Below are 27,258 nucleotides of genomic sequence, written 5' to 3'. Positions count from 1 at the left end.
CCCTCAGTGGACGAAGGGAGGGGCGCGTGCGCTTTCCCTGAGGAAGAGTTAGTCGGTCTGTTTGTGTACGTTCCTAATGAGGAACAGTGAAGTAGTACATACCCACAGTATGGATTTGGGGCAGTGACGTGGTTCTTGTTTTTAATACGAAAAGTGCTACAAAGAAGTAATTCGCCTTGTTAAGCCTAGAGAGGTGAGTTGGGTTTAAATTAGTTTATTCGTGAGGAAGACAGAAATAAATCTTTTCTCGTGCCATTCAAAATAGTTTGGGAAGATTGGCATTGTATAATGCACACTGGAAGGGCTATATTTTAAAAAAGAAAAGTCTGTGTAGAAAACAAAATATCTCTTTTCTGAAAAATTAAAAACAATATTGTTGTATTTTTCGCAAAATTCCAGCAAGTTCAACCGCATGTTTGGTTTTGATTAATGAACATCTGAAAGCGTGTAACTCGATCAGAATTTCTCTTGCCATACCTAGAATTTATATCCTGAATTAATGAAACTGTTCTTTTTGGACTGTGAAGAATGCATGTATTTTACTATTGAAAACCAGTAGGGAATTACACAGTATATATGTAGCTTCTATAAAGAGGGAATGTGGAAACACTGTGTAGGTAGCCTCTTCTTTTTTTTTTTTTTAATAAATAATTCTTTTATTTGTTATTTGTTTCACAGAGGCAGGTGTGACCTTTAATTTTTTGTGTGTTGCAATGTTTTTTGTTTGGTGTTTTGTTTTTTTTTTTTATTTACCAGGGATATTTCACCAAAAAATGGCAGTGAAGTGTTTTTCTCACACGAAATTTATGAAAAATATTCATTGGCTCCAAGCCTCTCTGAACTATGGCATTTATCAAACAGGTATATTCTGTTATGTTATAATTTTGTGCTGTTTGTCATCATCTTATTGATACATACCCTTACTGTTTTGGGGGAAAGCTGCGTGTTATCCAGCATGCAAGAATTTGTTACAGACTCCTTCATCCAGCAGTTGGTCTGTGCTTTGCCTATGGTTAAACCTCTGAAAGTAGAAGAGTCTCAAAAGAGTCTAGATTGGGACCTCTGGTCTTTCGTATCTTTTGCAGGGTGGAGTGGTATTTGGGGGGTTTTGTGATGGGGTTTGGGTTATTTTTTGGGGGTGATGCTTGTTGTTTTATGCATTCTCTTACATATTGAAGAGAGATTAAGTTTGACCCAAACTCCTAACTGGTCACGATAAGGATCCTGTAACCCATGAACTAGACCTAGTACTTTTTAGAAATTAATGTCTTGCTGTCTGTCCATGCCTTCTCACTTTGCAGAAGGCTGACAACAGCGTACATTGAAATCCTTTTTACTTGTATCTTTTGGAAGTAGCCAACACTGTTTACATAGATCCAACAATGTCTTAGGTGCAGTGGAGTTGCAGTTAATTGCTTGAGTAATGAAGAAACTGTATGGAGTGTTAGCTGAAGAATGGGAAATGAAATTACGTGAACACTGGTGGTACAGATAGTATTGTTTGTGTTGTTTTGATGTCTTTTTATTTTTTTAAGTTCAGGAAGTAGGATCAACATTTGTTTCACATAGTGAAAAGCATGGGTTATGCTGCTGGATTTCAAAGGTCGAAGGACTGTATTTAGGCTATTGGGTTTTTTTGAAGAAGTCATTAAGCTTGTAGGGAGGTAGAAGTTGCAAGTGTTTCATGGTGGATGAATGCTCACACCACAAAGAACGTAGATGGGAGACCAAGGTAGCTACTGTGCTCTAAGTGGAGAGTTCAGCATGTGGAGAAGCAATTTCTTCTAAAGGGGAATTACTGTGTTTTTATGAACTGACACTGAGAACGTGCATTTGAGGGAAATACCTGTCTATACCACATGGCTCCTTGTATCCCCCATCTTTAGCTAGAGAAGGCTTTTCTGGTTCATCTCTGTTGGAGCAACTTTCCTTGAACTGGCAGAGATGAGCACAGCCCTCACAGCTTGCTTCAGAGTACCCTGGATATTGCAGTAGGATCCTTCATTTAGATGATGTAGAAAGAGGGTTTCTGGAGTAGACATGACCACACTCAAGAGTGGGATTGTGTTCAGCTGTGTATGGTAGAAGTGGGTTTATAGCCAGAAGAGAGGTTGCAACCAGAAAAGTTCAGAAATTGATGGAATTGGGTTGTGTGTCCGTAGTCAAGAGGAAGGGAAATGGAACCTGTTGGGGCAAATGTCAAATTAAAAGCTGGAGGAAATTTGTCAATTTTCATATTGGGGTTTCTGACAGATGTTTACTACAATGTATGTTCTTTCACCATAGAAGTTGTGAAGACAGGTTGCTGATAAAATGAAGGGGAAAAATTTATACCGTCAGCTCAAATAAAGTATAATGCTGTAAATATGGACAGAAAAGCTCTGTCAGATTATTTTGGTTTGCACCCTGATGAAGACTGTGACAGCACTGCATACTGAAATGATCTTGATGTGCTGCCGTTTCATTCAATGCTGAATATAGCCAATTTAAGCTGCTAGAATTTCTTGATGTTCCCACATTGGCATATCTGAGTCAGCATCTAGTTGCTGCTGCAGCTTAATTGAATTTGCCAGTTTGCCACGAGGATGGACACATTTTCATATTCAGAGAGACAGCTGTGAAGTATTATTAAGAACTGTGGACGTGATACTGCTGGGTTTGAATGACACTTGAGATTTTCCTGCTGCTGAAATTGTATCTTAAAAATACGCTTTTTCCAAGATCAGTGGTTAATGTTCCTTTTCTTAACCTTAAATATTTTCTCTCTTAAGAACAGTTACTTTAAATAGAGCAAGGCTAAGATGGCCTTCATATACTGAGTTGTTTTGAGAACCAGCTTTATAACTTACTACTTTGTTGTTGTTAGGGCAGCTACACCCCTTACCTTAGCCCAATACTATTTTTGGCAACTGATTTCAGCATTGTTTAGAGTAGAAAATGAAACTCTTGAATTGTGTACTCTCTTTCTAGGAATTTCTTCATTGAAATCCAGAATTCCTACTGTTAAAATTAAGTAGTTTTAGTTTACTACTACAGTGAAGGTATGGCTTTTTCTAGCCAAGTCTTTCTCCTTTACTATCATAACTTTGACTCGTAAGTTAGACCTTTGAGTGCAACCTGTTTCTGAACAGCAGCCATCAGTGAATGATGAAATGTTGAGACTCTCTATCTTTTCATTAATGGATGTTTCCAGAACAAAGAATTGGTTTCGTATTTAGCTTGTCACTTCAATATTGAGTATAGAGACTAATATATACGACTTTTTTTTTTCATCTATAAACCAGTGGCAAACCTGCTGTTGGTACTAAGGGTTAGTTTGATTGTCCAGGTGAAGTTTCAGAATAACAGAATTCCTGCGACGTAGACTAGGAATTGAAATAGTACAATATCTCGAAGTACAGTTGGCTGGATTTGAAGTTTAGGCTTGCATGATTGTCTTTATTAATTCTGACAAATATTAATATGTATGTGAAAAGCATAAGTTCTTTCATTTATTGCTTTCAGAGAGGCAAAGAAAAATATGGAGGCATTCGCAAACTCTTCAGAAAACAGGCAGACTTGTAGCATGCAGTCTGCAGATCCAATTGAGGTGAAGGCTAAAAGCACAACTGACGATAATCCTTTTCCAGAACCTAGACTTCCCTATCCATTTACCTCTTGTTTGAGTGAGAAGGAGCAGAAAACATACTTATATCTGATGACTAAGTACTCAAGAAAACCCCACCATTTTCAAGTTAATGCAGCAACTCAAAGAGAATTATTCACGTATCTGGTAAGTGTGCATATATGTACATATGAACATCATAGAGAACATTTTTTTGTTACAAAGAGTTAAGGAAAATGTAGCAAAAATGTTTTTAAATTCAATTTGGTGTAATTTCCTTTTAACATAGTGTTATGAATTGTAATAAAGGTTTAAAGTATTCAGGATAACATTTTTAATATAAAGTGAAAGTATATTTGATTATTTCATTGGAAGTGGATTTTTTTTTTGTGGATTTGTTTTGTTTTTTAGTAGTAGTCTAAGCAACTGACAGTAAGTGTAGATCTTTGATAGCTGATGCTGCCTTCAGCTCTGGGGCCCCCAACACCAGGCGGCCATGGGCCTGTTGGAGCGAGTCCAGAGGAGGCCACGAAGATGATCAGAGGGCTGGAGCACCTCTCCTATGAGGACAGGCTGAGAGAGTTGGGGTTGTTCGGCCTGGAGAAGAGAAGGCTCTGGGGAGACCTTAGAGCAGCCTTCCAGTACCTAAAGGGGCCTACAGGAAAGCTGGGGAGGGACTTTTTACAAGGGCAGGGAGTGATAGGACAAGGGACAATGGCTTGAAACTGGAAGAGGGAAGATTTAGATTAGATATTAGGAAGAAATTCTTCACAGTGAGGGTGGTGAGGCACTGGAAGAGGTTGTCCAGAGAAGCTGTGGCTGCCCCCTCCCTGGAAGTGTTCAAGGCCAGGCTGGATGGGGCTTTGAGCAACCTGCTTTGGTGGAAGGTGTCCCTGCCCATGGCAGGAGGGTTGGAACGAGATGGTCTTTAAGGTCCCTTCCAACCAAACCATTTTATGATTCTATGGTGAAACACCCACCCCCAAAATAACCCACATTTTTTACTAGAAGGAAGTTAAGAGTTGATGTTACTGTGATTTTTAGCGTTTCTTAATGGCATGTAGCAGTCCTGTATAATGTTAGGAGATGGTTACATTTTGATGTCATCTTTGACAGCACCCTCTAATGGGAACTTTCTTTGTTAGCATGTGAAGGACTCTGTGCATTGACCTTCTATGCTTCACACTTGCTGCTTAGTCTCAGCTATGTTGTTTAAATAACGAAAGGCTATGTCTCATGTTGGTTGGAAGTATCATTTTAGTTGAATCCTGTATAATGTAATTAATCAGCAAATGGTTTTGAGCCATTGCATTTGGTTTCCCATGCTTTCTTGTTAGTGCTTATTCCTTTATTTTGTGCTGTAACAATGGGAATGTCATTCCTAGGCAAATCAGCACCTACTACATTGTTGTTACTTATAATGTAATTGCTTATGAAGTCAGAGCTCGGGTATCTCTGTGGCTGTGTCATGTAAACTTACTCCAACAATGTCTTGTAACCTTTCCTTTTATAAACCACCAGTGTATGATCAAAAGAACCTTGCCGTTTGTTGGAGGGTGGTGTTTGTCTTTTTGGGATTATTATTTTTTTTTTCTTCTCTTTTAAGGAAATGGGCCTTGCAAAAAACTTTTTTTTTTTTACTGCAGCAAGACTCTGAACATATGCAAAGACTTGCCAAATTGAGCAGCAAATGGAATCTGTGCCCTCCCTCATGCCATCACCTGTACTACTTCTCTAGAAATTTTGCTGGCTACATACCAAGATTACAGGATTCCATTCTGTCTTAAAAAATAGATAATTTTTTTTTCCTTCCTCTCCAGCAAATGAAAGAGGTGGTAAACAATGAAGTCGCAGAATTTATGAAATTTGCCCAAAATGCTGCAAAAAGCTGTGCCCAAGATTATGATACCATCTCTGAAGATGCACTACGTTATACTGAGGTAACTACCAATACAGTGTTTAATTCCTTCTTTTCATAAATAATCATATTGGAATTGTGACTAAGATACGTAGGCACTGCTCATGGGATCTGATGTTCTCTGAACTTCTGCTGATGAGACATGAGAAGTCATCATTTCCCTTATGCTGTTGCAGCATGGCTTGGCACACAGTTTATTGTAGCCAATAAAATACGATATAAGTGAGGTCATTGGATGCAATACTGTACAAAGATTTAGTCATCAATTAAATGAAATCTTTATATTTGGGAAGGGAGAAATCGCTTTTTAAGTGTGCATTTACATTAACAAGCTGCTTCTAAATACACGCTACTGGACAAAATGTTAAGCTTTCCTTCACAGTAGCATGTTACAAAGTCTCTTTAGTCAGAGGTTACTCAGGCTTTAATCATAATCATCTGCAAGTTCATGCCATGTTAAATATCCACTTTGATGATTCTAAAATCAAACATGAATGCAACTTTATATATTGTTCTTGCTTTAATAGCACATTTCAGGAAAAGAATTCCAGAACACAGGTTCTTTAAACTTTCCCATCAGTGAGTTACCTTGCTTGAGCTTGTTTTCCTCATAGCGTCCTGCCTTGATTGAAATGGCCTACTTACATACTTTTTGTTAGAACTTCAGTCTTTTCTGTTAAGTACCACATCACTTTCTTTTACAGAATAAAAGAAAAATGAATGTGTTTACTAAAGAGTAGGGTCTTTAGTTAAGTTCAGAAGGAATATTTCTGTTTCACCATAACACTTTATTACATGCTTTTTCATGCACAGGATAAGTTTGTTCTCCTATTAACACACGGTTTGGGCACATGTGAGGACAAAAATCTTGCCTTTTTTCCAAAAATTGGAATTGGCTTTATAATTTTATATCTTACACTTGTGTCTGTTTTTCTAAGTGATCTTGTTTGGTCACAAAATGTGTCTCCAAACTTGAAGTCCTGTTTATGGTTAAGTTGATATCCTGAGTTAAAAATGAAACGGAGGCACACATTTAGTTTTAAACATTACTTGCAGAAATAACTCATTCTAGCTACTAAATAAAATCTAAATGTCTTAAATACATAATTCAGATATCAAAAAAATTATCTTAGGATCTAGAGTTGACATGAAAGCAAGTTTCAACACATACGGAGTTTTCCTCTGTCTTTACCTTTGCAACTTTTACCTAGGTCTGGTGTAAATTAGGTAGTAACACAAAAAAATACTAGTCCCTCTAAAAGCCAGGATAAATAAACTGAAAAGAAAAAAATTACCTGGTTTAGCAGAGTTCAAACGGTGCTAAACTTTTTTTTTATGATTGGTCTGAACCTGTGTGCATACGTTGTTAGCCTTGCATAGGAAGGGTTGAGGATACCAGTGATTGCAAGATTATTATATAGTTGTACTGTTATCTCTTAAGTTTTTAAATACTGTCTTTAGCTGGAAAAGTTGAACAAGTCTGTTAACATTAATCTGCTAAATATATCTGTATTCGTGACAGAAAGTATATGGAAATGCAACTGCAGAAAAAAAATTTTGAAATTAAATTCTTATGAAAGATACAAATGCATAAACAATATTTTCTTTTTATATTAGGAATTTTTGCGTGCTTGTATTGGACATGTGCAAAAGTATCCTGAGTTTTACACACTCCAGGAGATCATGAGTATCATGGGAGGAAAGTTTCATACACAGTTGACCTTTAGGCTGGAAAAAAACCTTCTTGTAATGGTAATCTCTTACATATACATATTGTTTTGGTGTTATTTTCAGATAATTAGAACTACATCTAGATTGTGTTATGTGAGGATTCACGTCTTTTTACAAGTATTATTCTGTATCTGGGTTGGGGGTTATAATTTATGATTAAAACTTTTAATGAAAACATTAATGAAATTATTTTGGTAGTAAGGCCGTTAAAACCCTTCACTGTATGTTTGCAATAAAAAGATTACATTAATAGTAATTTTTTTTACTATAATGCTAACTGTATAATATATCTGCATAAATTCTTAGTATTTTTCATTATAAGAAGTGCAGTGTTGGGTCAGCATGATGTCAGTTAAAGCTATTTTCTGATACCGCTTGATTTCTTCAAGGGTACAGCAAGACGTGGTAAAACGGATTTCCCTACCATGCCAGTTCAACTGCCCACAGATTATAGAAGTGTTACGTCTATTATAACTCCAGAAAAAAAGGCTTCTGTTATACACAATGTAAGTAACCTTTTTATTGTAATTTTTAAGGCATATTTTGTAGATAAGAGCAATTCGATCTTTTTTATGTGGCAACATTAAGTTTCTTCTTTTTAAGTTCTTTTTAAGTGTAAGATTAAGTTCTAATCTTACACATCTTGTAGCATAGCAACATATCCTGTACCATTATTTGTTTAGAATTTCATTTGTAGCAATCACATTGCCCTCTTCAAAAGTTGGATTATTACCTTTTGGACCTAATGCCTCTTGAAGGGACTTCCTTGTTTCCCTCAATGAAACATTAGAGAGGTTCTTAAATTGGAACACACTGTCTGTGAAATCTAGATAGAATTGTTTATTATGGTGGTGTTCTTTTAAACTTTGCTTTGCAATTTCTAAGCTGACCTCTGTGTGTGTGTGTGAGAGTGTGTATACATACATATGTATGCATGTAGGTGTAAAGGCTTCTGATTTAAGAAAGAAGTCCTGGGGGTAAGAAAAAATACTTTAGACTATCTAGTTTTCTGAAAAGTCGGTTAGGTTACCTTACCCTGGGAATTTCTTTTGCTAGACAGCATAAACTCCATTTCTGAGTTGAACAATTTTTAGATTCCATTCCACCTTGCCGTTAAATATCCGATGTTTCTGTTTGTGTTCTTCCACTGAGAAAATCAATGAGTTTTTCATTCTGTAGAAGTCGTTTTTTGTGACTGTTTATTCCAGATAATTTGTTATCCACTAGTTTAAGGAGTTTGTTCCCATATCAAAAGACAAAGTTTCAACAGAGGCACTGTGACTGCAAAGACGCTTTTGCTTAAGAAGGTAGCAGAGGTGACACAGGAGAATGTTATATGCCTCAAGAGACGTTATAGCTATAAACAGAGAATATTTCTGATGATGTCTCAGGTGACAGAAAAAAGAACATGGCTATATTTTTCTTTTTTCTCTTTCATGGTCCTCAGTGTTCCTGGGCTTCTGTTATCTTCTTAGTCCTTGATGTTCTCCTCCTGCCTCATGAGCATTCCCAGCCTCCTCTTTTCATGGAAACCTGTACTTACAATGTTCAATAATTTTATTATTTCAATTCTGAATTTGTATTCTTCATGTTTTTATATTTGTTTTAAGATTCTTTATATGTAATCTATATTCAAACAACTGTGCAGTTGTAACCATACTTTAATGTTAGATGTGTTTATTGTGCTATTACTTAACTCATAAGAAGATCTGTAGTAGTATATGTGTGAGTAAATCTGGTTTGTTTTTTCTTCTGCAATGCACTCCCATATTTCACGATCATCCAAATTCCTATTCAGCCTAGTAATTCAAATTAATAGAAATGAACTGAAAGAAGATACATTTTCTCATGCTGCAAGCTGGATGCATAAGATTAGCCAAAAACCTTCAGGGGAATTTTTTGTTGTTTTTTCACATAATTCTGAAGCCTGGCACTGTGGTGGTATTTGGGCACTTTTTTTTTTGGGGGGGGGCGGGGGGTTAATCCATGTTTGGTTGGGTTTGGGGTTTCTCTTATGAATTTAAATTTGTGTGTGTGTGTGTTTAAAAAAAACTTTTAAAATTTAACTTTTTTCTCTTTAGGATATTAGTTCAGATTCAAATGCAGAAAAACTTGCTTTGAAATACTGTCCTCAAGTTGTTCTGAGTAATCAATCATTATTTACTTTACTGAATAATCATGGACTAAACTACAAGGAACAATGGGAAATTCCAGTTTGCATTAAAATGATCTCTGTTGCAGGTATAGTATGTTTTTGTTATAAAAATTACCTTTTTGTCTATGAAGATCTTTATATATTCTCATAATCTTTTTCGAGCAGACTGAAGAACAGGAAATTAGAAAATCCAGTAAAACCAACTGTAGGAAGATAGAAGGTAGTCTGATTTGGTTCACACAATAATAGAATAGCTTAATTTTGGATTTATTTAAAAAAAAAAGAAGCTAAGGTTAATGAAAATCATAACTGTAATTATAAGCTCAGATTTTTACCTTTTCTGAAGAAGCAGCACTCTAGAATGCAGCTATAAGAAAATAGTTTCTCTTAAGTACTTCCATGTTTTTAATTTAAGGAATCAAACAAAGTAATAAAATTTGACCTATTCAGTTCACGCATCTTAAAGGGCGAAAATCTGAAGTTAATAGTTTCAGCTGTCATCTGATAAGGAGTCAGAGACCTTTGTGTTGTAACAAAAAATGTTTAGTTTAATCAAAGTTACTGTAAAAATGAACTTTTAAAAGTCCATTGCTAGAGTTTGTCCTCTATTTTCAAGGAGGAAAGCTGATAGCAAGGTCATTTCATGGTTTTCTACACCTTGTTCTTGAGAACAGCAACAACCTCTAGAGGTATCACTGTTAACATTGAATTTGGACATAGAGCTATTTTCCACTTGAGAGCGGGGGGAAAAATCGGTTAAATGCCCTTTTGCTTTTCAAAACTGTAAGCTCTGCTCCTTGAAAAGAAAACAACTGCATGAAGCTGTTGAAATTATCAAGTGAACTGATTTCAGTAAGCTAAAAAAAAAATTCTGAAGCTTTGTGAAAAAACAAAGAGGAAACATTTCCTGGAATTAAAAGGACCTACTTACATCATAGAATAACAGATAAGTAGTGAATGTACATGGAGATCACTTTTCCCAATTGCAACAAAAATGTTTTGAATAAACTGATTAACTCATCTGAATGCTATACTTTAGTTGCAAAGCACTCTGTCAGTAATCTGAATATAGATTTCCTCTCTTGTTACCCTTTTTTTTGTTGTTGTTGTTTTAGTTTGGTTTTTTAATACATTAGGGTTTTTTTTTCCCACCATGAGTATTTATAACGGTTGTTGTCTTGGAATATCCATGTTGTGAGCATTTTACACAAATTTGTATAGTCGACTTTTGGACAGTAGTAAATAAGCAGTCAAATATCTGCAAGTCTTACAAATTTTGCACTTTCCTACATGAAATTAAATTACTTTGTCTGTAAAGGTATGCCTGACTCCTTTTATATCAGCTGTACAGTTTTTAAATTTGATTTTTAGATCAAAGTTAACGCCTGAAGGGCATTCAGAATATGTTAGCAATATATAGTGCTTCTTGAAGGATTTCTCTTCCTTCTTCTTCCACCTTCCCTGAAACTCACTTCTTGCATTAATCATATTTTTATCATCCATGGATTTTATTTTTTTTTTCTTTTCTAAAGCAGCAATACTATGTTCACCATGTGCCTTTGCATTCTGTGTAATATTGGGCAGGGTATTGCTGTTATTTTTGGATGAATTTATGGATGATTCATATGTAAGTGTGTTGAGGTGTAAACAAAAGAGTGGGGCAGCAGAGCCCTGACATAGTTACTAATTAGAAGAAACATAAACTGCAACCATCACTTCTGGGCAATGAGACTTAAAAAAATTATTTTTTTTTTTTTTTTAGAGGTTCCTCAAAGGCAAAAAAAAAAAGATCTTTTTGGAAAACAGAATACAGTTGATGATATCATGCAGTATAAGGAATTATGAATTCTAAATTCTTATTTTGCAAATTCTCTATTTAGAACTCCATTTAAGATATGAGCAACTGTTAATGTGGTGTGTATTGCTGCTGCAGAATCCTAATAATTCACACTGTATCTGGATGTACTTTTATCTTCTGTTGTTAATAAATGAGAGGATAGTTTTTCATTTCTTCTAGTGTGAATGTGGAATGGATTTGACCATAATTGGAAGTTGAAAGATTTATTATTTAAATTATACAACAATCTTTTTTTTCCTTTCCTTTAATATATACTCAGTCTCTTTCCATTCTTGAAAAGGTAGAAAACCAGCTAAAGTGGTTTACGTTGATTCACCTCTGCTGAGAAAGGAAATGACAGTAAGAGAGAGGAACCAAGTCTTCCATGAAATTTCAATGGACTTCCTAGCAACTAAAACATCTTACGTTTCCATTTCTGATGTATGGATGGACAAACCAGCTGAGGACAGTCTGTTTCAGTGGGATGTATGTAGCTCCACCTCTTCTTAAAAGCAAACAAAACCAAAAACCTATGTTATAAATCCTAAGTTACTTGTTCCATAATAATGAAGGAAAACTTACGTTTCCTGTTGGTAGTTTTTCTACTGCTGAGTTATGGACCCTAGTTTTAAAATGTCTGTCTAGTTCCTTTTAATGCTTCTATTACATCAGCATCACAGCTTTTAATGATTATTTCGTTAAAATGTATTTTGATCAGTTTACTCAAGTGGAAAAAGTTCTATGAACTTTATTTCTCTTCTGAAAGACCTTTAGCTCCTAGGACTTAAGATATTCCACGTTAAACACAGGAGTGGTGTGTTTTTGTTGTTGGTGGTTTTGGTTTTGTGTTTGTGGTTTTTGTGGGTTTTTTTTTTTTATTACTGTCCCTCTGTCCCAACAGTCAAAATGTGGCTAGTAGAACATTTTTCATGTTTTCAGTTTGACAATGTCTTGTTTGTGATTAACATATTCTATTTCTTGGTTTGTTTTATTAGTGTTTTAAATATTATTATTTTTTCCCTCTCTGTGTTAAGATGTCTTCTGATACCTATCACTACAGGAAGATTCCTCTTCCAGATGACACAGGGATGGACTTTGATGATGATGTTACAGAACTGGAAACTTTTGGAGCAACTGTCAAGCTCTCAAGAACTTCTAAAGTGGAAAGTACTATTCCTACAGTTAGTAACGCTGCTAAAGTTTTATCACATGGCCTAAAAATGGGAAAAATAAATACATCCACCATAAACAGTGGAGATGAAGAGGGGAAAAACACCATTTCTGAGCAAGGAGTTTCAGCATGTGCCAGCATGCAGCTTCCGTCATTAGGTAGCATTCTGTGCTTCAGCCCTGAAGAAAATTCATCTCAGAAAAGCTTTAATTCAGAGGAGGCAGGACTGAACAAAGCACAGCATGTCATGACCAAAGAAATATTTGACAATGAAACAAAACTGAGTACTCTATCTAATGCTGTTAGTTACAAGAAAGAGTCTGATGCTGCACAAAAAAATGAGACTTACGTTTCTTTATGCAGTAGTGACACAGATGAAGAGCATTTGATAATTGATACAGAATGTAAAAACACTGATTGTTGTGCAATACCTGTATCAAATACTGTTTCCCATACCTCAGCAGAGACTGCCAAATCACCTTCCCCCACCCAGATTCCATTATCAAGCATGACTGACTGCTCAGACATCATGGATCAGGGGAAAAATGCCTCCAGAAAGCCTACAAGAAAGTTGTCCAAAGAATTTGATCCTGTCGGACAGATTTTGAAAATGCAAACTGAACTTCTCAAGTCACCTTCCCAAAAAGCTAACGAGCAGCCAGCAGTGAGCTATGATAATTCTAATGCTATGCCAACCCATGTGCCTCAATCTCCAAAACCATTCGTGACCTCCAGCACAGAAAGTGTGTCAGCCCCTGCCTCAAATCCCAATGGCTCGTCTAGAAATACCTGGACTTGGCTTTTTCAGGGAGTGCCAAAGAGTAAGTAATTCTGTTCATTGTGTAACGAGTAAAATTTCAAATTTTCAGTAAAATTTAACAGAAAAACATTTTAACTCCTTCATCTGAGGAACATCCTTAATAGTACCTCTGTTATATTTAGAGAGATGACTTTTTTTGTTGTTTAACAATACCTTCTTTGTGTGAGAATTAATGTCTTGCACACATAAGCGAGCATTTTGTCCAGAGAGATGAATGTGTAATACTGTTCTACTTTAGAGAAACAAGAAGTTGTTATACAGAAGGTTTTTAAGTAAGGAAAAGAAATAATTTGGTAGTGAAATGAGTTAGTTTTCCTCAGAAATTCAAATATTTGAGTAGTCTGTTCTGCAAAAATAGTTTCATGTCCATCAAAAATTGAATTATTTTACTTTTTCTGTAGAAGAAAAATATAATCAAATTATGCAATTAAAACTTGAAAGAAAACTTGAAATTTGGGTGTCTGAGTTCTGAGACTCCTAGGTGATTGCTTCTTAGCTCCTAGCGATCTGTTCCAGAAGACTAATGAGGACTTAGTACAAGCCACCTCTCCAAGTTTTCAGGAAATTGAGCCTATGCTGTACCTAGACCTCTGCCGAGAACCAGAAGCCTTGAAGATCCTAGGGACCATGAACTTTAAGGTTTTTCTCACATGCCTGAGTTGCATCTGAGCTCTGTACAACTGAAATTAGAAGCACTTTTTGTGTTAGGTATGCTGACAAGAAACCGGGCAGGTTGTATCAGGACAGATACTCTTAATCTCAGATATTTAATTCCAATGAATCAATGCTTTTGGGTGGGCAAACATGTTTCTCTGGTATTTTCTGACTAACTGTGCACTTGATCATATAGGAATTAATTAATTACTTCAATCTGTAATGGAAACAGTTAACACCAGTTGTGTTTTAGCTGGAATTGTGTTATTGCTTCCTACATTTTTATCGATTTGACTGAATTTTAGTAGTCCCTAAAAGACCATATCTCCTCCCTCAGTTTGAAGGGTTGAGCGGCATGGCACTCTTTCTATTTCTCCTTCTCTTAAAAAGCCAGAGTGTGGAATTCAGGTATTTGAGAATAGATTTTTTTTTCTCTTTTTTTTTTTTTTTTTTTTTTTTTTTTTTTTTTTTTTTTTTTTTTTTTTTTTTTTAAATAGAGGTAGTGAAACCTATAGTGCTAAGATGCTGAAGTGTGACTGTGAAAGAAGAGAAAGCATAATTCTGCAAATTGAAAGTTCTATAGCAAATTGATAAACCTCTATGTATGTCTTCCTTGCAGAAAGCCAGAACTAAGTTAAATATTTTACTAACAGAAAATTTATTACCAATCACTTGGGATGATAACGTCTCAAACAGTATACATGTGTTCAAAGATGAACATAAACTCTAAATTTAATGTTAAATGTATTTATTCATAGCACTACAGCAATACCTGTTTGTAGTTGTGGTTTTGACACGTATTCCACATACCTGCAGGACAAAAACCAGAACTGGCTAAATTTTCAAGAAATACTCTTAAACAAGTTGGAGTTTATTCTTGTTTATTTTAAATGTTTTGTTACAATAATCTCTAAGGGATGCAGGGATGTTTGTTAACCTACCTCAAAGCTGCGCTTGGAGATCTAATAAGTATTTCTTTTGCATATGCTAGTATTGAAATTGAAGTTAAAGCAAACTCAGTTTGGAACAGAGGCTTATGCTACCATCCAAACCTGAGACTTGAGTTATTTCAGTAACTTACAAATGGATGGCGGCTCTCAGGAGGCATTCATCACAAGTAAAATTTTTGTCTCCTTTGTGCTGAGTGACTGTGGCTTAAAAAACAGCCTTTGAACTCTATTTGTACAAGAACAGGTTCGCACAGCTCTGTTTGTATAAGAAATTCAATGAATATTTAAAAATATACCCTTTAAAAGTTATAGCAGACATTTTCCAAATTTAATTATTTTTTTTTTTAATACCTAAGTGACTTTTTGTGCCTAAAGAGATGGTTTTCACTCCAAAATCTTAGGAAACAAACCAGATCCTATTACCAAAAAAAAAACAAAAAAAAAACCCGTACTGCAGGAGAAAAAAGCTAATTGGCTTCATGGTAAAGAATATACAAGCTTGTCATTTTCTGTTTTATTTATTTTCTATAGGAAAGCTGCCAAATGAACTACAAATGCTTGAAGAAGACCCTTCAGAGTATAAAGCACCTCAGGATGGCAACCTTGTATATAAGCTATTCAGTTTGAATGATCTGTTGTTACTTGTGCGTTGCAGTGTGCAAAAAGTGAAGTCATTGCCACGGTACCATAAAAAGAAAAAAGCCCCAAAGGTACAGATTTTGCTGTTAGCTGTTTTGTTTTATTGGGTTTTTTAAAACAGTTGTGCCCAACTGGCATCTCTGGGATTCCTGATCCTTTATAGCATTTCCTTTTTCACTCGGACAATTAGTGCATTTAATTGCAACTCAACAGTGTGTGTTTTAAGTAAATATTTGCTGTAGGAAGAGAGGGAAGCATAACTTGTGATTTCTTTAAACCTACTTGGTTAGAAGATAAGCAAGTGTGATTCTACATTTTTTTACTACAACTGCATTACAGTAATATGCATGGGTAATTATCCTCATGTAAACTAATGTCAGTTTGAACTATTCTTAAAAGTTAATGCAGTAATTAGGTTTTTGGCCCAAAGCTTTTATAATGTTCATGATCATAAATACTTTGAATCAGCCTTGCTATTAAGCCTAGTTAAGCAGAGAAATAGTAGATGGAATGAACAACAGAGGATGCATTTAAGGATAAAAAGAGATCCTATTCTGCCTGAAAAGACTATGGTATGCATCTTAGCAAGTCATTTGTCTTAAGGAATAAAATGCTTTAAATGCAAGTGTAATCCAAAGGAGAGCTTATTCTGGAATCCTCCATAATTTATTATTTTGTCGAGAGTCTTCTGAATCATTCAACAAATTTGATGTGGTAGCTCCCTCCCGCAGAATACCAGAATTATGGTGGGCAGGCATTTTGTGAGGTGTTTATGCTTTGTTGAAATGCAAGTAGATCCTTGTAACTCTGATATTACTTGCTAAGAGTCTCTGCTCAGCATCTTAGTTTGAAGAAATACCATCTCTTTGGTATTGATCCGCTGGTTATAAATGCCTATGAATAGCTTAGTTTGTTAATCAGAAACTGAGCACTGTTGTTTGTTTTTTTTTAAATTCCTGATGAAATTTAAACTGTGATTTGTCAGTGAGAAGAGGTTTATATTTTCTCTGTTAGTGTTAACATGCAAAGATTAGCCTCTGGTTTCAAATGAGAGTTCAAGCATTAAGTTCTAATTTCAAGTGAGATTCTGACAAAAGGAATAAATGGCAGGATTCCACTAATAATAGGCAAATCGGAAACATAATAATGTATTTTTTCTGGAATTCCTGCAGAGGGCAGTAGAGCACAGAAGCCGGAACTGCAAATTAATTTGATTCCATGGAAAAATTACTTAGCGGCAAAATCTTATTATTTGTAAAAGCTTGCCTAGGCTTTTTTTTTCCTTTTCACCTTCCTCTATATAGAGCCCTTGTAGTCCAGACTTTGTACTGCGGGTTTCATAGAAGGTGAGCGATCACACAAAATCCGTGAAATGTCTTTGTTGCTTCAACTGCAGTGGAAGACTATGATGATTATCAACTACAAAATGTAGTTCAATTGTGGACGTTTTTTGGACAGTAAGTGCTGATTTTTCTTGTATCTTCACTTTTATAGCTTACTCCAATATTCCTGTTGCCAAAACTAGAATACCAAGCCTATTATGGTGTCGAAGCTCTTACAGAAAGTGAAGTATGTCAGTTGTGGACAGAGAGTATGTTGCATTCTGAATGCATATTTTATGTTGGTAAGTTCATGTATTGATTTTTCTTAAGAAACATGTATGTCTCAATATTCATAGAATACAGAAGAGAAAAATATTTATTAAAGGTATGTTCCATGTGTCCTTACTTATTTTTAATGATCTAATCTTGGCTTTGATTTTTATCTACCTTAAATAAGCGCTTTGTCTAAAATTTCTGTTGAGTGGTGAATGAGGATATTTCAGCTTTGGTTTTAGATGAATAGCATCCAGTAACTGCAGTTTTCAAGAACTGCATTTATTTGCCTTTCAAAGACAAATGTATTTGTAAGTGTGAATTTAGTTCTCTGAAGTTAGTAATTTTCATGACTTAAAGTATCTTAGGCTTTTGGGTGAAGTTGTTTGTTTGTTTTTAATGAGTCATATACAACATGAATTATCGCAGGAGTGGTAACAGTATTTCTTGATAAGTGTGAGCTATAAACACATCTTACCATTTTGTGAAATCATTTTAAATAAATTTGTTATTACATACCAAAATAGAAAATGAACAGAGGATCGGGTATGTGGCTCAGAGGATACTGATACCTTGGCCTTTGAGCTTGCAATATGGGAAAAGGTCAAGTGTTACTTATTTTTCTTTGAAAACAGGCAATAATCTTCAGATTTCCACACTGATAACCTGTGGGCAAGTAAGATACAAGAGAATGAGGAAGAACAAGCAAGATAGGGCTAAACCAAGTTCTGTTATTCAGAAATAAGAGAAATTACATGCTTTGAAAACAGTGTACATGTGTCTCTCATCTAAGGTACTGGAAATAATTCGCTGGCTTTGCACAAATGAAACTCCAAGCAGGAAGAAGAAAAATGCATGGCATAAGTTTATTGAAAACTTCTTTCTGTAGCTATGATATTCCTCAGGAGTTCTGAACACGGAATGATCTTACCTAAACAAACACATTTTCCAGGTTTTTCCATTATCCATATCTAACTGATCCATAAAATGTAATTTCCTAATGTGTGATATGACTTGAAACATCCTTGTCAAAGGGGTGGTCTTGATACTCCTTGTCCTGTATCATGCAGCAGATGGAAGCAGGAGATAATGTAATAGAACCTGTGAATGAGAAGTAATGTACATTCAGTGAGAATGTAGCAGGAAACTACAAATCTCGTGTAGAAGAGATGACAGCTGTAATTCAGAGTATAGAAGATAAAAGGACAATAAAGCAGGGGTAGAAAGCATGGAAACATTAGCAGAAAGATAGTCTTATATCACGTAAACGAAGCACACTAGGAGTGCAGCGTTACAAGGGAAGTTTCGCTAACAAATGTCCTGTAGAGAATGCTCTATTCATGTTTGTACAAAGACGTTTTAAACACCAGGGAAGTTTTTATGTCTACTAAGATACATATGTTCTGTAGAGAAATGAATATTATGCATATAAAGAATGTGGCCAGATTATTTTAACAACCCTCTTAATATATGGAGAGCTCTCTGATACTAATTATGTTGTAATTAATAAGGTTTTAAAAGGGAGAATCTGCAACAAAGTGGTTAGTCAAGTTGCATTTTAGAATATGTTTGACACTTGCTACGGAGTGAGATCAGTCCTATTGGTACAGTGAATGAATGTTCTGTGGTGGGGACTACCTTGCTTTCCTGTTGTAGAAAAAATTGCCTGTTTTTTATGGTTGTTATGGCAGCAGTTGTGGCCTGTGGTTGTCTGACCTTTCCACTTGTGCACTGAATTACAGTTTGGCTGCTAGTGGCTCACATCAGAATACTATTTTAGAAATGCTGAGTTCTCTTTCCTCATTTTTACATACAAACTTTGTATCCTCTCATAGAATTATAAGGCTTATGTGAAATCTAATAGATTTGAAGTGATAGTTTTGCTGATTGCATCTATCTCTGTCTGCTGTCCATATTTGGTGGAAATGATGTTTCTAATTCTAAAAGCAATATTTGCTGTGATTTTTCCCTTTTCTAAAAAGAAAAATCCTCATGAGGAGATAATTATGCACACCATTCTCCATTTCTAATAATATCTTAACGTACAGTACTGAAGCATTTATGCTTTTTTTTTTTCTTTTTTAACAAGCAGATCAGTGTACTGGATTGCGCTGAAATTTAGCCCCCTGTAGAAAGTTTTATCAACGTTTTAGTAACATCTCTAGAGTCACAAGCAATGTGAGGAAATAGTGAAACTGTAGAGAGAGGGTTAATCCGTTTACAAAGTACACAAACTGAAAGAATGCATGCCTATCTAATCTCCCGTCAGTTACGGAATACTGAAGGTATGGCTTGGCACAGAAGTTTGCAGACAGCTCATCCAGCCACCGCCCCTTTTTAGAGACCCTTGGGAGCGCAGGAGAAAGCAGGCTGCGTGCTGCAGGAGTTGTTGTGGCATAGAGAGCCATCTCCTTCGGGTAGGGAGGTTCCTCAGTGTCTCTCCTGGATACCTGCTGGCTGTGAAACGGGCGGGCGTGGAGCCCTCGGCGGGCAGGCTTCAGCCGCCAGGCCTCCGACACGCTCAATCTGCGTGGGTACTTGGGAGAAAAATTTGTTGGGATTGAGAAACACTGGTTATTCCAGTGATGTTTGTTTGTCAGCTGTGGGATGCACTTCTTCCAGCAGCAAACCCTGGGGTCCACAGGGGTTCTCCTTTTGCGTACTCCGAGGAAGCACAGGATTACTGTGGGTTGTCACTGTTCTGCACAGTAAAGTGGTACTCCTAGCGTGGGGTGCAGACCCCCACCCACCACTGTTTTTTAAAAAAAAAAAGTCTGCTACAAATATGGAATTGGACTCTCAGCACGTCACCAATTTCTGATACTGACAGAATACGTGATTTATTCAGGTAGGCAAATGGGGGTCTGCAGATTTTTGGTACCACCATTTAGTTTTCAGTAGAGGTAAAAAAGACAGATGTGGAGGTAAATAATCCATTTTATGAAAGAGCATTTGCCACAGCTTTTAATAGGAAACTGTTACCATGTTCTATTTTGGGATTATTTCTGCTATTGTAGAGAAACATTGCAAGGTAGCTGTGAAATTCTACCTTTCCGTTTGTATTTCTGGGGAGCTGTGAAAAATACATTGTTGCAAGTGTTCTGCTTTAGTTAGAGGGCTCTCTGCAACAGAAAGCTTTGTCCTGAAGCTTCAGGGAAAATTCTCTAAGGGTCATAATATCGCCGTGTTATGGACGACTTAAAATGGGGTGAATATCTCATTCTTTTTCATTAACCTCATAGCAGTAGTCTTACTCTCAGGTATCATATATATGGTATAAGCAGAAAGACAGACTTGACTTCTCAAATCATGCTATAATTTGAATTATTTTAGGTGAAATATCATGTCCTATAATAAAGGAATCTTTAAATCAATGAAAATAGAACTATAGACTTATTATTCTTTTTAAATTTACCTCACAGTATGAGTGTGAAAGTATGGAACAAAGGTTTGAAAACTGTGATCTTACCATTACTAACACAGTCCCTACAACTTGCATTCCTGTTCAGACAGTTCTGAGACTATATAGGTCTTAAGTGAGGCCTCTAAAATTGAAGTTTTGAGCATGTAGCAGACCTCAGTGTTAAATTGCTTAGGAGTTCTTGGATCTTGAAAAAACTTAATCCACTGTCTCAACAATCTTTTATATTGCCAAGTAAGTATGGATGGAAAGTTCTTTGGATCTTAGTCTTGTGCCCCATAATTGTCCAGTGTTGTTCTTCAGTGTTGTATCTCTCTGTGTGACTTGAGTGAGGAATCTCATAGCTCAGCGCTGCCAGCTCAGGAGATGAGAAAGAAAACAGAAGTGTAACTAGGCCTCCTGCAGAAATTGCAAGGTGTGATATTAAGTTGAATTTCTTATTTTGTATGCTGTCGAAGGTAGTGATTGTTTGCATAAAAGCAGAGATGTTATCATCAAACAGACTTAAGAGTGCTGTCTTCCTCTTGCTGGTAGAGCACCTTGCTCAGTTGTTGATTTAAGTCCCATTGCTACTCAGACAGGAAATCCTGCTTCTGTAAAGGGAGTAATCTCTGTGACATGTTTCCCAAATAAGATACTTGATCTAAGCAGTAAATAAAGTTGTGATAAGCTTTGCTGATTAATGGGAACATTTTACCCTGACTATTATTCACTTATTTGCATGAAGTGCCTAAGCAATACCTACTGCAAAAAGAATAGTTTACCTTCACTTGCATAGGATAATACTGGCCTCCAAATAAAGATTATTTGAAAAATGGATTGGAAAGAAGTACTTACTGTATGGGTAACTTACTGAATGTCAGGTGTTTTCAATCAGTCACTTCTCAAATATAAGATACAGTAAAATAAATTAGGTATGAGTAGTTCATAGATTTTTTTTCTCAGCTATGCTGTCAATGAGTTTAGAAACGGAGAAGTTGCTGATTTGAGGAGAGGCTGGTAAGGAAAGGAGAACACAAACAGGTTTGGGTTTTGGTTTGTTTTGTGGTTTTTTTTTTTTTTTATAATGACTTCAAGTTTCTTTTCTTCTAGTCAGCAATGCAGAATATTAAACCTGGCTGCTTAGTCTTACACAAAATACTGATCTCAAGAAAAGTAACAAATGCACAGTGTTTAAAAGCAATGAGTTGTCCTAGTGCATTTTTTAAAACTTTGTTAAAATGAGACTCACATAACTTAACAAATTGCTAGTAATGTTTAGCTTGGAATGTGAAATGCTTTGGTTTAGCAGTTTTAACTGTACAGTTGAAGCATTTACACTTCCTATGAGAGCAGATTTGTAGTAAGGCAGTAAATTCCACTGAGTAGGTCGTATTTTATTATGCTGCCTTTTCCTCATCCTCCTTGTGGGAGCTGGAATAGAACAGATTTCTGGGAAAACCTCAAAATGACGGAGAACCTGAAGGTAAGGCATGGCTACCACATCAGTGTACAAGCTATGCTAATAATCTTTATTGCTTATCAAGTGAAAAAGTGGGCAAAAGTGTTGTTCTTGGCCTTTATTTTAAAAGTGCGATGAGGAGAGCTTTGAATTGTTGCTGCTAGCTATCTCAGAGACAAATAGTCTTTTAATGATTTGCCATGAAAAAGGCCTCAATTGTAAATTGTAATTTTTCAGGTGAGGAAAAAAAATGAAGAGGCAAAAGTACAGAATCTCCAGAAAATCAAATAACACAATTGTTCATGTAACATATTGGAATAGAAAAACAAGTGTATTAAACTCAAAAGTAAATTTGTTGTAAAAGATAAGCTTTCATGATGTGTCCAGTGAGGAAGCATAGTAATAACAATCAAAAGAACTTGAGAAGATACAGACTAACTGATGAGATTAAGGCCATGGCAAAATGAGATTGCCTATCCCAGACATCACCCAAGATATAAGATTTGCTGGAATCATGGGCATATCCCTGATTTAGAAAGACAGCCCAAATACAGATGTCTGTACTTAAAGCAGCGATACATTTTACTTTCCATTATTGTGCAACATTGATAAATACTTTTCACTTCAGCGCTGTAAAAGAGCAAAATTTTTTTATTCCTTATTTTAAAATGCATTAGGTCTGCAAATTGTGCTTTTGCATTTGTTCTATTTTTAGTGTATTAATTCAATTGGTATTTTTCAGGACGTATTGATGCTTTTACATCAAAGCTTATTATGCTAGAAAAGATTTCTCCAGAAATTTTAAGAGAAAAACTTGGATTGATTAAGTGAGTATTTTAAGTAAGTTTTTTTTAGCAATGAATTTGAAACTCTAACAAGCCTTGTAAGCTATTACTTTTGTAATTTTTTTTGTTGTTTTTCACAGGCCTGCAAATTCATTAAATATACTTCATCACATTTTGAAGAAAGTGTCTGAGTAAGTGCTCCATTGTTGTTCATTGTATTTATTTGCAACATTACCCAGCTCGTCCTATTTATTCTGTAGAATGCTTATCTACTCTTTGATTATTTATTTGTTTTTTATTTCTTCAGATACATGAATTTTACAGATTATTTTAGGTCTAGCATAACATAATGCAGGACTGCATAAAAATGTGGTAAGGATTACAGGTTTTGTATAAATTATGCAAAAGAATAAGAACTTGATTTTTATGAACCACTTATTCAAGAGAGGACACTGGATGCTTCTGAGCTGATTAAACAGCTCACAGGAGTGAGTTGTAATATTGTGTATGTAGGCTGACATTTAAAATTTGGACTTCTGGTTTTTGTTGGTCATTTTGCTTAGTCTGTGGAAATAATACTGCCTGTGTTCCCTTCTGCTTAGCTTGGCTTACAACAGTATATGTCTTTCTCTGTACAACGTTGCAACCTTTCTCTTGCTCCTTCCTCTTTATTTATTTAGCCACTTCAAGGCTTTCAGACTGCAAGTGTCTTAATTTTTTTGTGAAGCAGGTTTGCACCGTGTGTGAAGCTTCTTAATTCAAATTACAGAAGAGTTTTCCCACACTTCATAGTTTCTGTAGCTTCGTGATTTGTGGCTAAGATTTTTGATACTTGCAGTTGGTTGACATTTATCTTCCTGCAAACGTGTTTAATCGTGCATATATTTAAAGCACATCTGTTCTTTCTCTGTGTTCATATAGGCATTATGCTTTGTAAGGCGCTAGTTAAAGAATTGTAGTTTGCCAAATACGGAGTTTTGCTTAAATGTGTATGTTTAAATGCTTTGTTGGATATGATGACAATCTGTACATTGATGGTAACTTAGTACATTATGAATACATTGTAAACACATGAATTAATATGTATTTATCAATAGAGTTTAACTGATGCTTTTTTGTCTATAGTCTTTTTATAAAACAGGCGCTAATAAGTAAATATCTAAAGATGTTTTGCTTTTGCGTTGAAAAACTTAGTAGCTATCCTGAAAAAATGATACAATACAAAAACATTTAAATATTATTTTTCCTTTTGAACTTTATCTTTTTAGTTTGCAAGAGGGCTCTTATTTATTGACTCATGCTGCGGGAGATTCATCAGTTGCAATCTACAAGAGCTCTTTTGACAAGACGACGAGAGCATCGTATAACTTGCATAAAGCTCATTGTGATCTTCCTACTGTACCTGCCACTCTTTCAGTCCCATGGGTGCCACTAGATCCCAGCCTCCCTTTGCCCTATCACATGAATCATGGAAGAGTTCCATGCACCTTTCCACCTGCAGCCCAGGAAGCCGTGTGGAAACAGAAGGTCAGTATCACACTTGATGGAAAAGCACATTAGCAGTTATGAAATAATCTATTTCAGTCCCTTGGATATATAGCTAGTATATTTATCTGTCACCTTTTGCAGTCAGAGAGACTCTCTAGAGTTCTGGATCCACTACCAAGAATAGGAATACCTTTTTCCTGAAAAATACTACAAGTGAGTTTCATCTCACCTAGTTTTAAATGTTACAGTATGGAAAAACAACATTTAATCTTGTTTTGCTGTTAACAAAGCGAAGTGGAATATTTGTAAGATGCATCTCCACACCAGGATGGGCCTCTTAAATAGATTGTAGGAGTCATGCTGTAGAGTTGTCATTTTCTCTCTAATGACTACAGGAGTGAAGGTGATTAGCACAACTGTAGACAGGTAAAATTTGGTAAGGTGAATTCTACTGTCAGGATCTATTCCATTGAGCTCTTATTGCAGTTCTTTGTGATTAAATGGTTTGATTGTTTGTTTTTAAAAAAACCCACTTTTTCTTTCCCCATTTGGCAAAATCCTTTCACAGTGAAATTTTTATTCTTTAACGTGAGCTAATAATACTTTTGGATGGCAAAAAGAATGTAGCATTTGGCTTCATTAAAAGCTTTGTAATTTATAGGCTTGCAGTACAGCTGAAACAGATATAATATTTCCATTTATAACGATTTTCTAATTTTACCTCTGTGGTTCTTTTTGTTGATGTACTTTTTCTTCAAACAATTTCAGGATGGACCTTTTAACCTGGTTTCCTGTTTTTTCAGTCCCACTTTTATCTCCATTTGTCCCTTTGTCTTTCCCCAAGATCTCAAAATCTTGAACTTGTTGGGCTATTTCAGCAGAAACCAACATGTCTTGGAGGCCTAAGATATGAAATTCTAACCAGCTTAGTGAAAATAAGTAGCCAGGTAGAGGAGAGGGATCCAGATTAGTGCTTTCTCTATGGAGACCACAATGAGCACTCAGCTGCAATGTTCAATACCTGAAATCTCATCCAGACAAGAAAGGTAGTAAGCAAATCAGCCACACACAGAAAAAAGTTGTCAGAGCTTTTACATTACTAGGTGTGGGATAATTGTATGGCAAAACAGAAAACCAAATGACGTGACTCTTTACTGGAAGTCCACTCATGCCACTCTTTGAAATCTTTCATGTCTTTATTGATTGATTGCTGATTTCAGCTCCTAGAGTGGAGCATCTTGGATCTGTTCTTCATTGTTTGTAACTTTAAACAAAGCTCATGTAATGTAAGGATAACAGTGATTCTCTGCAGCAAAAATAAGGTTTCCTTTTGGCCCTCTAAAGTATGTTAGCTCAGTCAGACAAATTGCCATTGATCCCCTGTCTCTGGTTGCTCTGAACTCCTTCACCTTTGAGGAAGCTTTTATTGCAATTCAGGTAGCTTCCCTGACATACAGAAACTTAAATTCACATTGGTATGCTGTTTCCTATACAGCAAAACTTTCGTAACGATATATACGCAATACCGTTTCTAAAATAAAAGTAATATGTTGTTTTGTAGAGAGGCACACATTCTGTGTCTAGAGGCATGGGAGCACCTTAATTTAGGAAAACACAATTTCTGTGTCTCGAACATAAATATAAAATTGTGTGTGGATGGCTTACTCCTTTTTACTGAAAATGAACAATCTTACACATCACTTCTATTCTGCTTTTCTTCAGAGTGCAATTTTGAATGTTTGAATGTGATCTTCCTTCCAGATATCACTAGGATGAGTAAAAATTAATCTAGCCTAAAAGTCACTAACATCTATGTGTTTGTTGCTGTTGTTTTAAAAACAGAATAGAATTTATTATGAGAAGAAGAATTAATTGTCTGCAAAGAAACTTTTGATAGAAATTTTGTGGAAATTTTTAGGAATGCAACTTGCTTTGTAATTAATGCTGGTGAATGCTTTGGAAATTTTCCAAAGATCCCACTCCCAGGTTAAACATTTTGAACAGATAGTACGACACTTTAATAGTAAGAAAATTTTCAAGTGTTTTTTCTCTTTAGCATAAATTTATTCATTTGTGTAAAAGCCACTTGCTAACTATGTCTAGCTTAGTTGGACTGAGGGGTGCTTTTTAGGTCCTGTTATATGTTTTAGCCACATCCTGACTTCGTATGAGGGCACAGTTGTGCATCAGTTCCTAATTACCTCATGCTCTTTGGTTTCTGCCAGAAGGAAATCCAGACACATAGCCAAGAAAGAGGCAGGACTGGTCAGATCCAACTGATGGCAAGCAGACCAGGTCTGTCGCCCAGTCCAGATGTGGCCTCTGAGTCTGGCTGGAATGACAAGAAGTAGAAGGCAGTTCTCTGAAGATGATTGGATATGTTTGTGCTTAATACAGAGCTAAGATCGTTAATTCTAGTTTGTTTGTTTGTTTTTATTCTCTCCCCATGTGTGTCTAGATGAATGGGGCAAAAGGACAATCAGACACACCCTATGAGGGAAAGCCAGTAGCTATGGAAACAGAAGGCAATCCAGCTAAGCCTGTTAGAAATGAAGGTGTGGCTACAATGAAGCTGAAGAAGAATTACTGCAAACAAAGAATGATGAAGAAAAAGTGGAGAATGAAGTACAACAAAATGCAACTGAAGTAGGAATAGCTGAACCATGCTGTGATAAGTATGGCCTGGAGAAGGACAAGACAAAACAAAAAAATCTTGAGGCTTTCTTGCAGCTTCAAAGGAGCCAGAACAAGCTGGCAGGGGAAATAGCTCCATAACTGAAACATTCTATAAACCTTTAACCCTTTCTTAGCTCAGTGGACACATTTCAAATGGAAAAACTTGGACGAAAAAAGAGCAATCTTCTGCAGCTGAGGTTAGGGGTCAAAGGTATCTCCTGTTGTTATAATGACTTTTCTATAAAAACTATGGCTTGAAGAAAGAAGCAGTGGTCGACAGCAATATCTGATATCACCTAACAACAAGAAAAATAACTTTTCAGCTTTCTTAATTCTTCCAGAATCACTTCAGTCTTTTATTCTGACATATTTT

General features: G+C 35.8%; 1 protein-coding gene across 1 annotated transcript; it reads left to right on the top strand.

Moving 5' to 3' along the window:
- Positions 1–762: 762 nt before the first annotated feature.
- Positions 763–26,859, top strand: ICE2 (interactor of little elongator complex ELL subunit 2). Its single transcript, XM_009695139.1, has 14 exons — positions 763–861; positions 3,505–3,772; positions 5,425–5,544; positions 7,140–7,274; positions 7,643–7,759; positions 9,335–9,494; positions 11,547–11,731; positions 12,280–13,237; positions 15,372–15,550; positions 16,974–17,103; positions 22,679–22,763; positions 22,862–22,912; positions 23,990–24,248; positions 26,668–26,859. Exons 2-14 carry the CDS (start codon positions 3,521–3,523, stop codon positions 26,857–26,859), a joined length of 2,823 nt encoding a protein of 940 aa, XP_009693441.1. The 5' UTR covers positions 763–861; positions 3,505–3,520.
- Positions 26,860–27,258: the final 399 nt, after the last annotated feature.

This window comes from Cariama cristata, unplaced genomic scaffold, assembly GCF_000690535.1.
Source record: "Cariama cristata isolate BGI_N322 unplaced genomic scaffold, ASM69053v1 scaffold14492, whole genome shotgun sequence".
NCBI lineage: Eukaryota > Metazoa > Chordata > Aves > Cariamiformes > Cariamidae > Cariama > Cariama cristata.
This window is presented reverse-complemented; position numbering and strand designations above follow the sequence as displayed.

Coding starts and splice junctions, on each gene's coding strand:
- ICE2 (XM_009695139.1), top strand. CDS start 3,521: ATGGAGGCATTCGCAAACTCTTCAGAAAACAGGCAGACTTGTAGCATG. Junction 11,732..12,279: donor ACAGTCTGTTTCAGTGGGAT/GTATGTAGCTCC, acceptor CTCTGTGTTAAG/ATGTCTTCTGATACCTATCA. Junction 15,551..16,973: donor AAAAGAAAAAAGCCCCAAAG/GTACAGATTTTG, acceptor TCACTTTTATAG/CTTACTCCAATATTCCTGTT.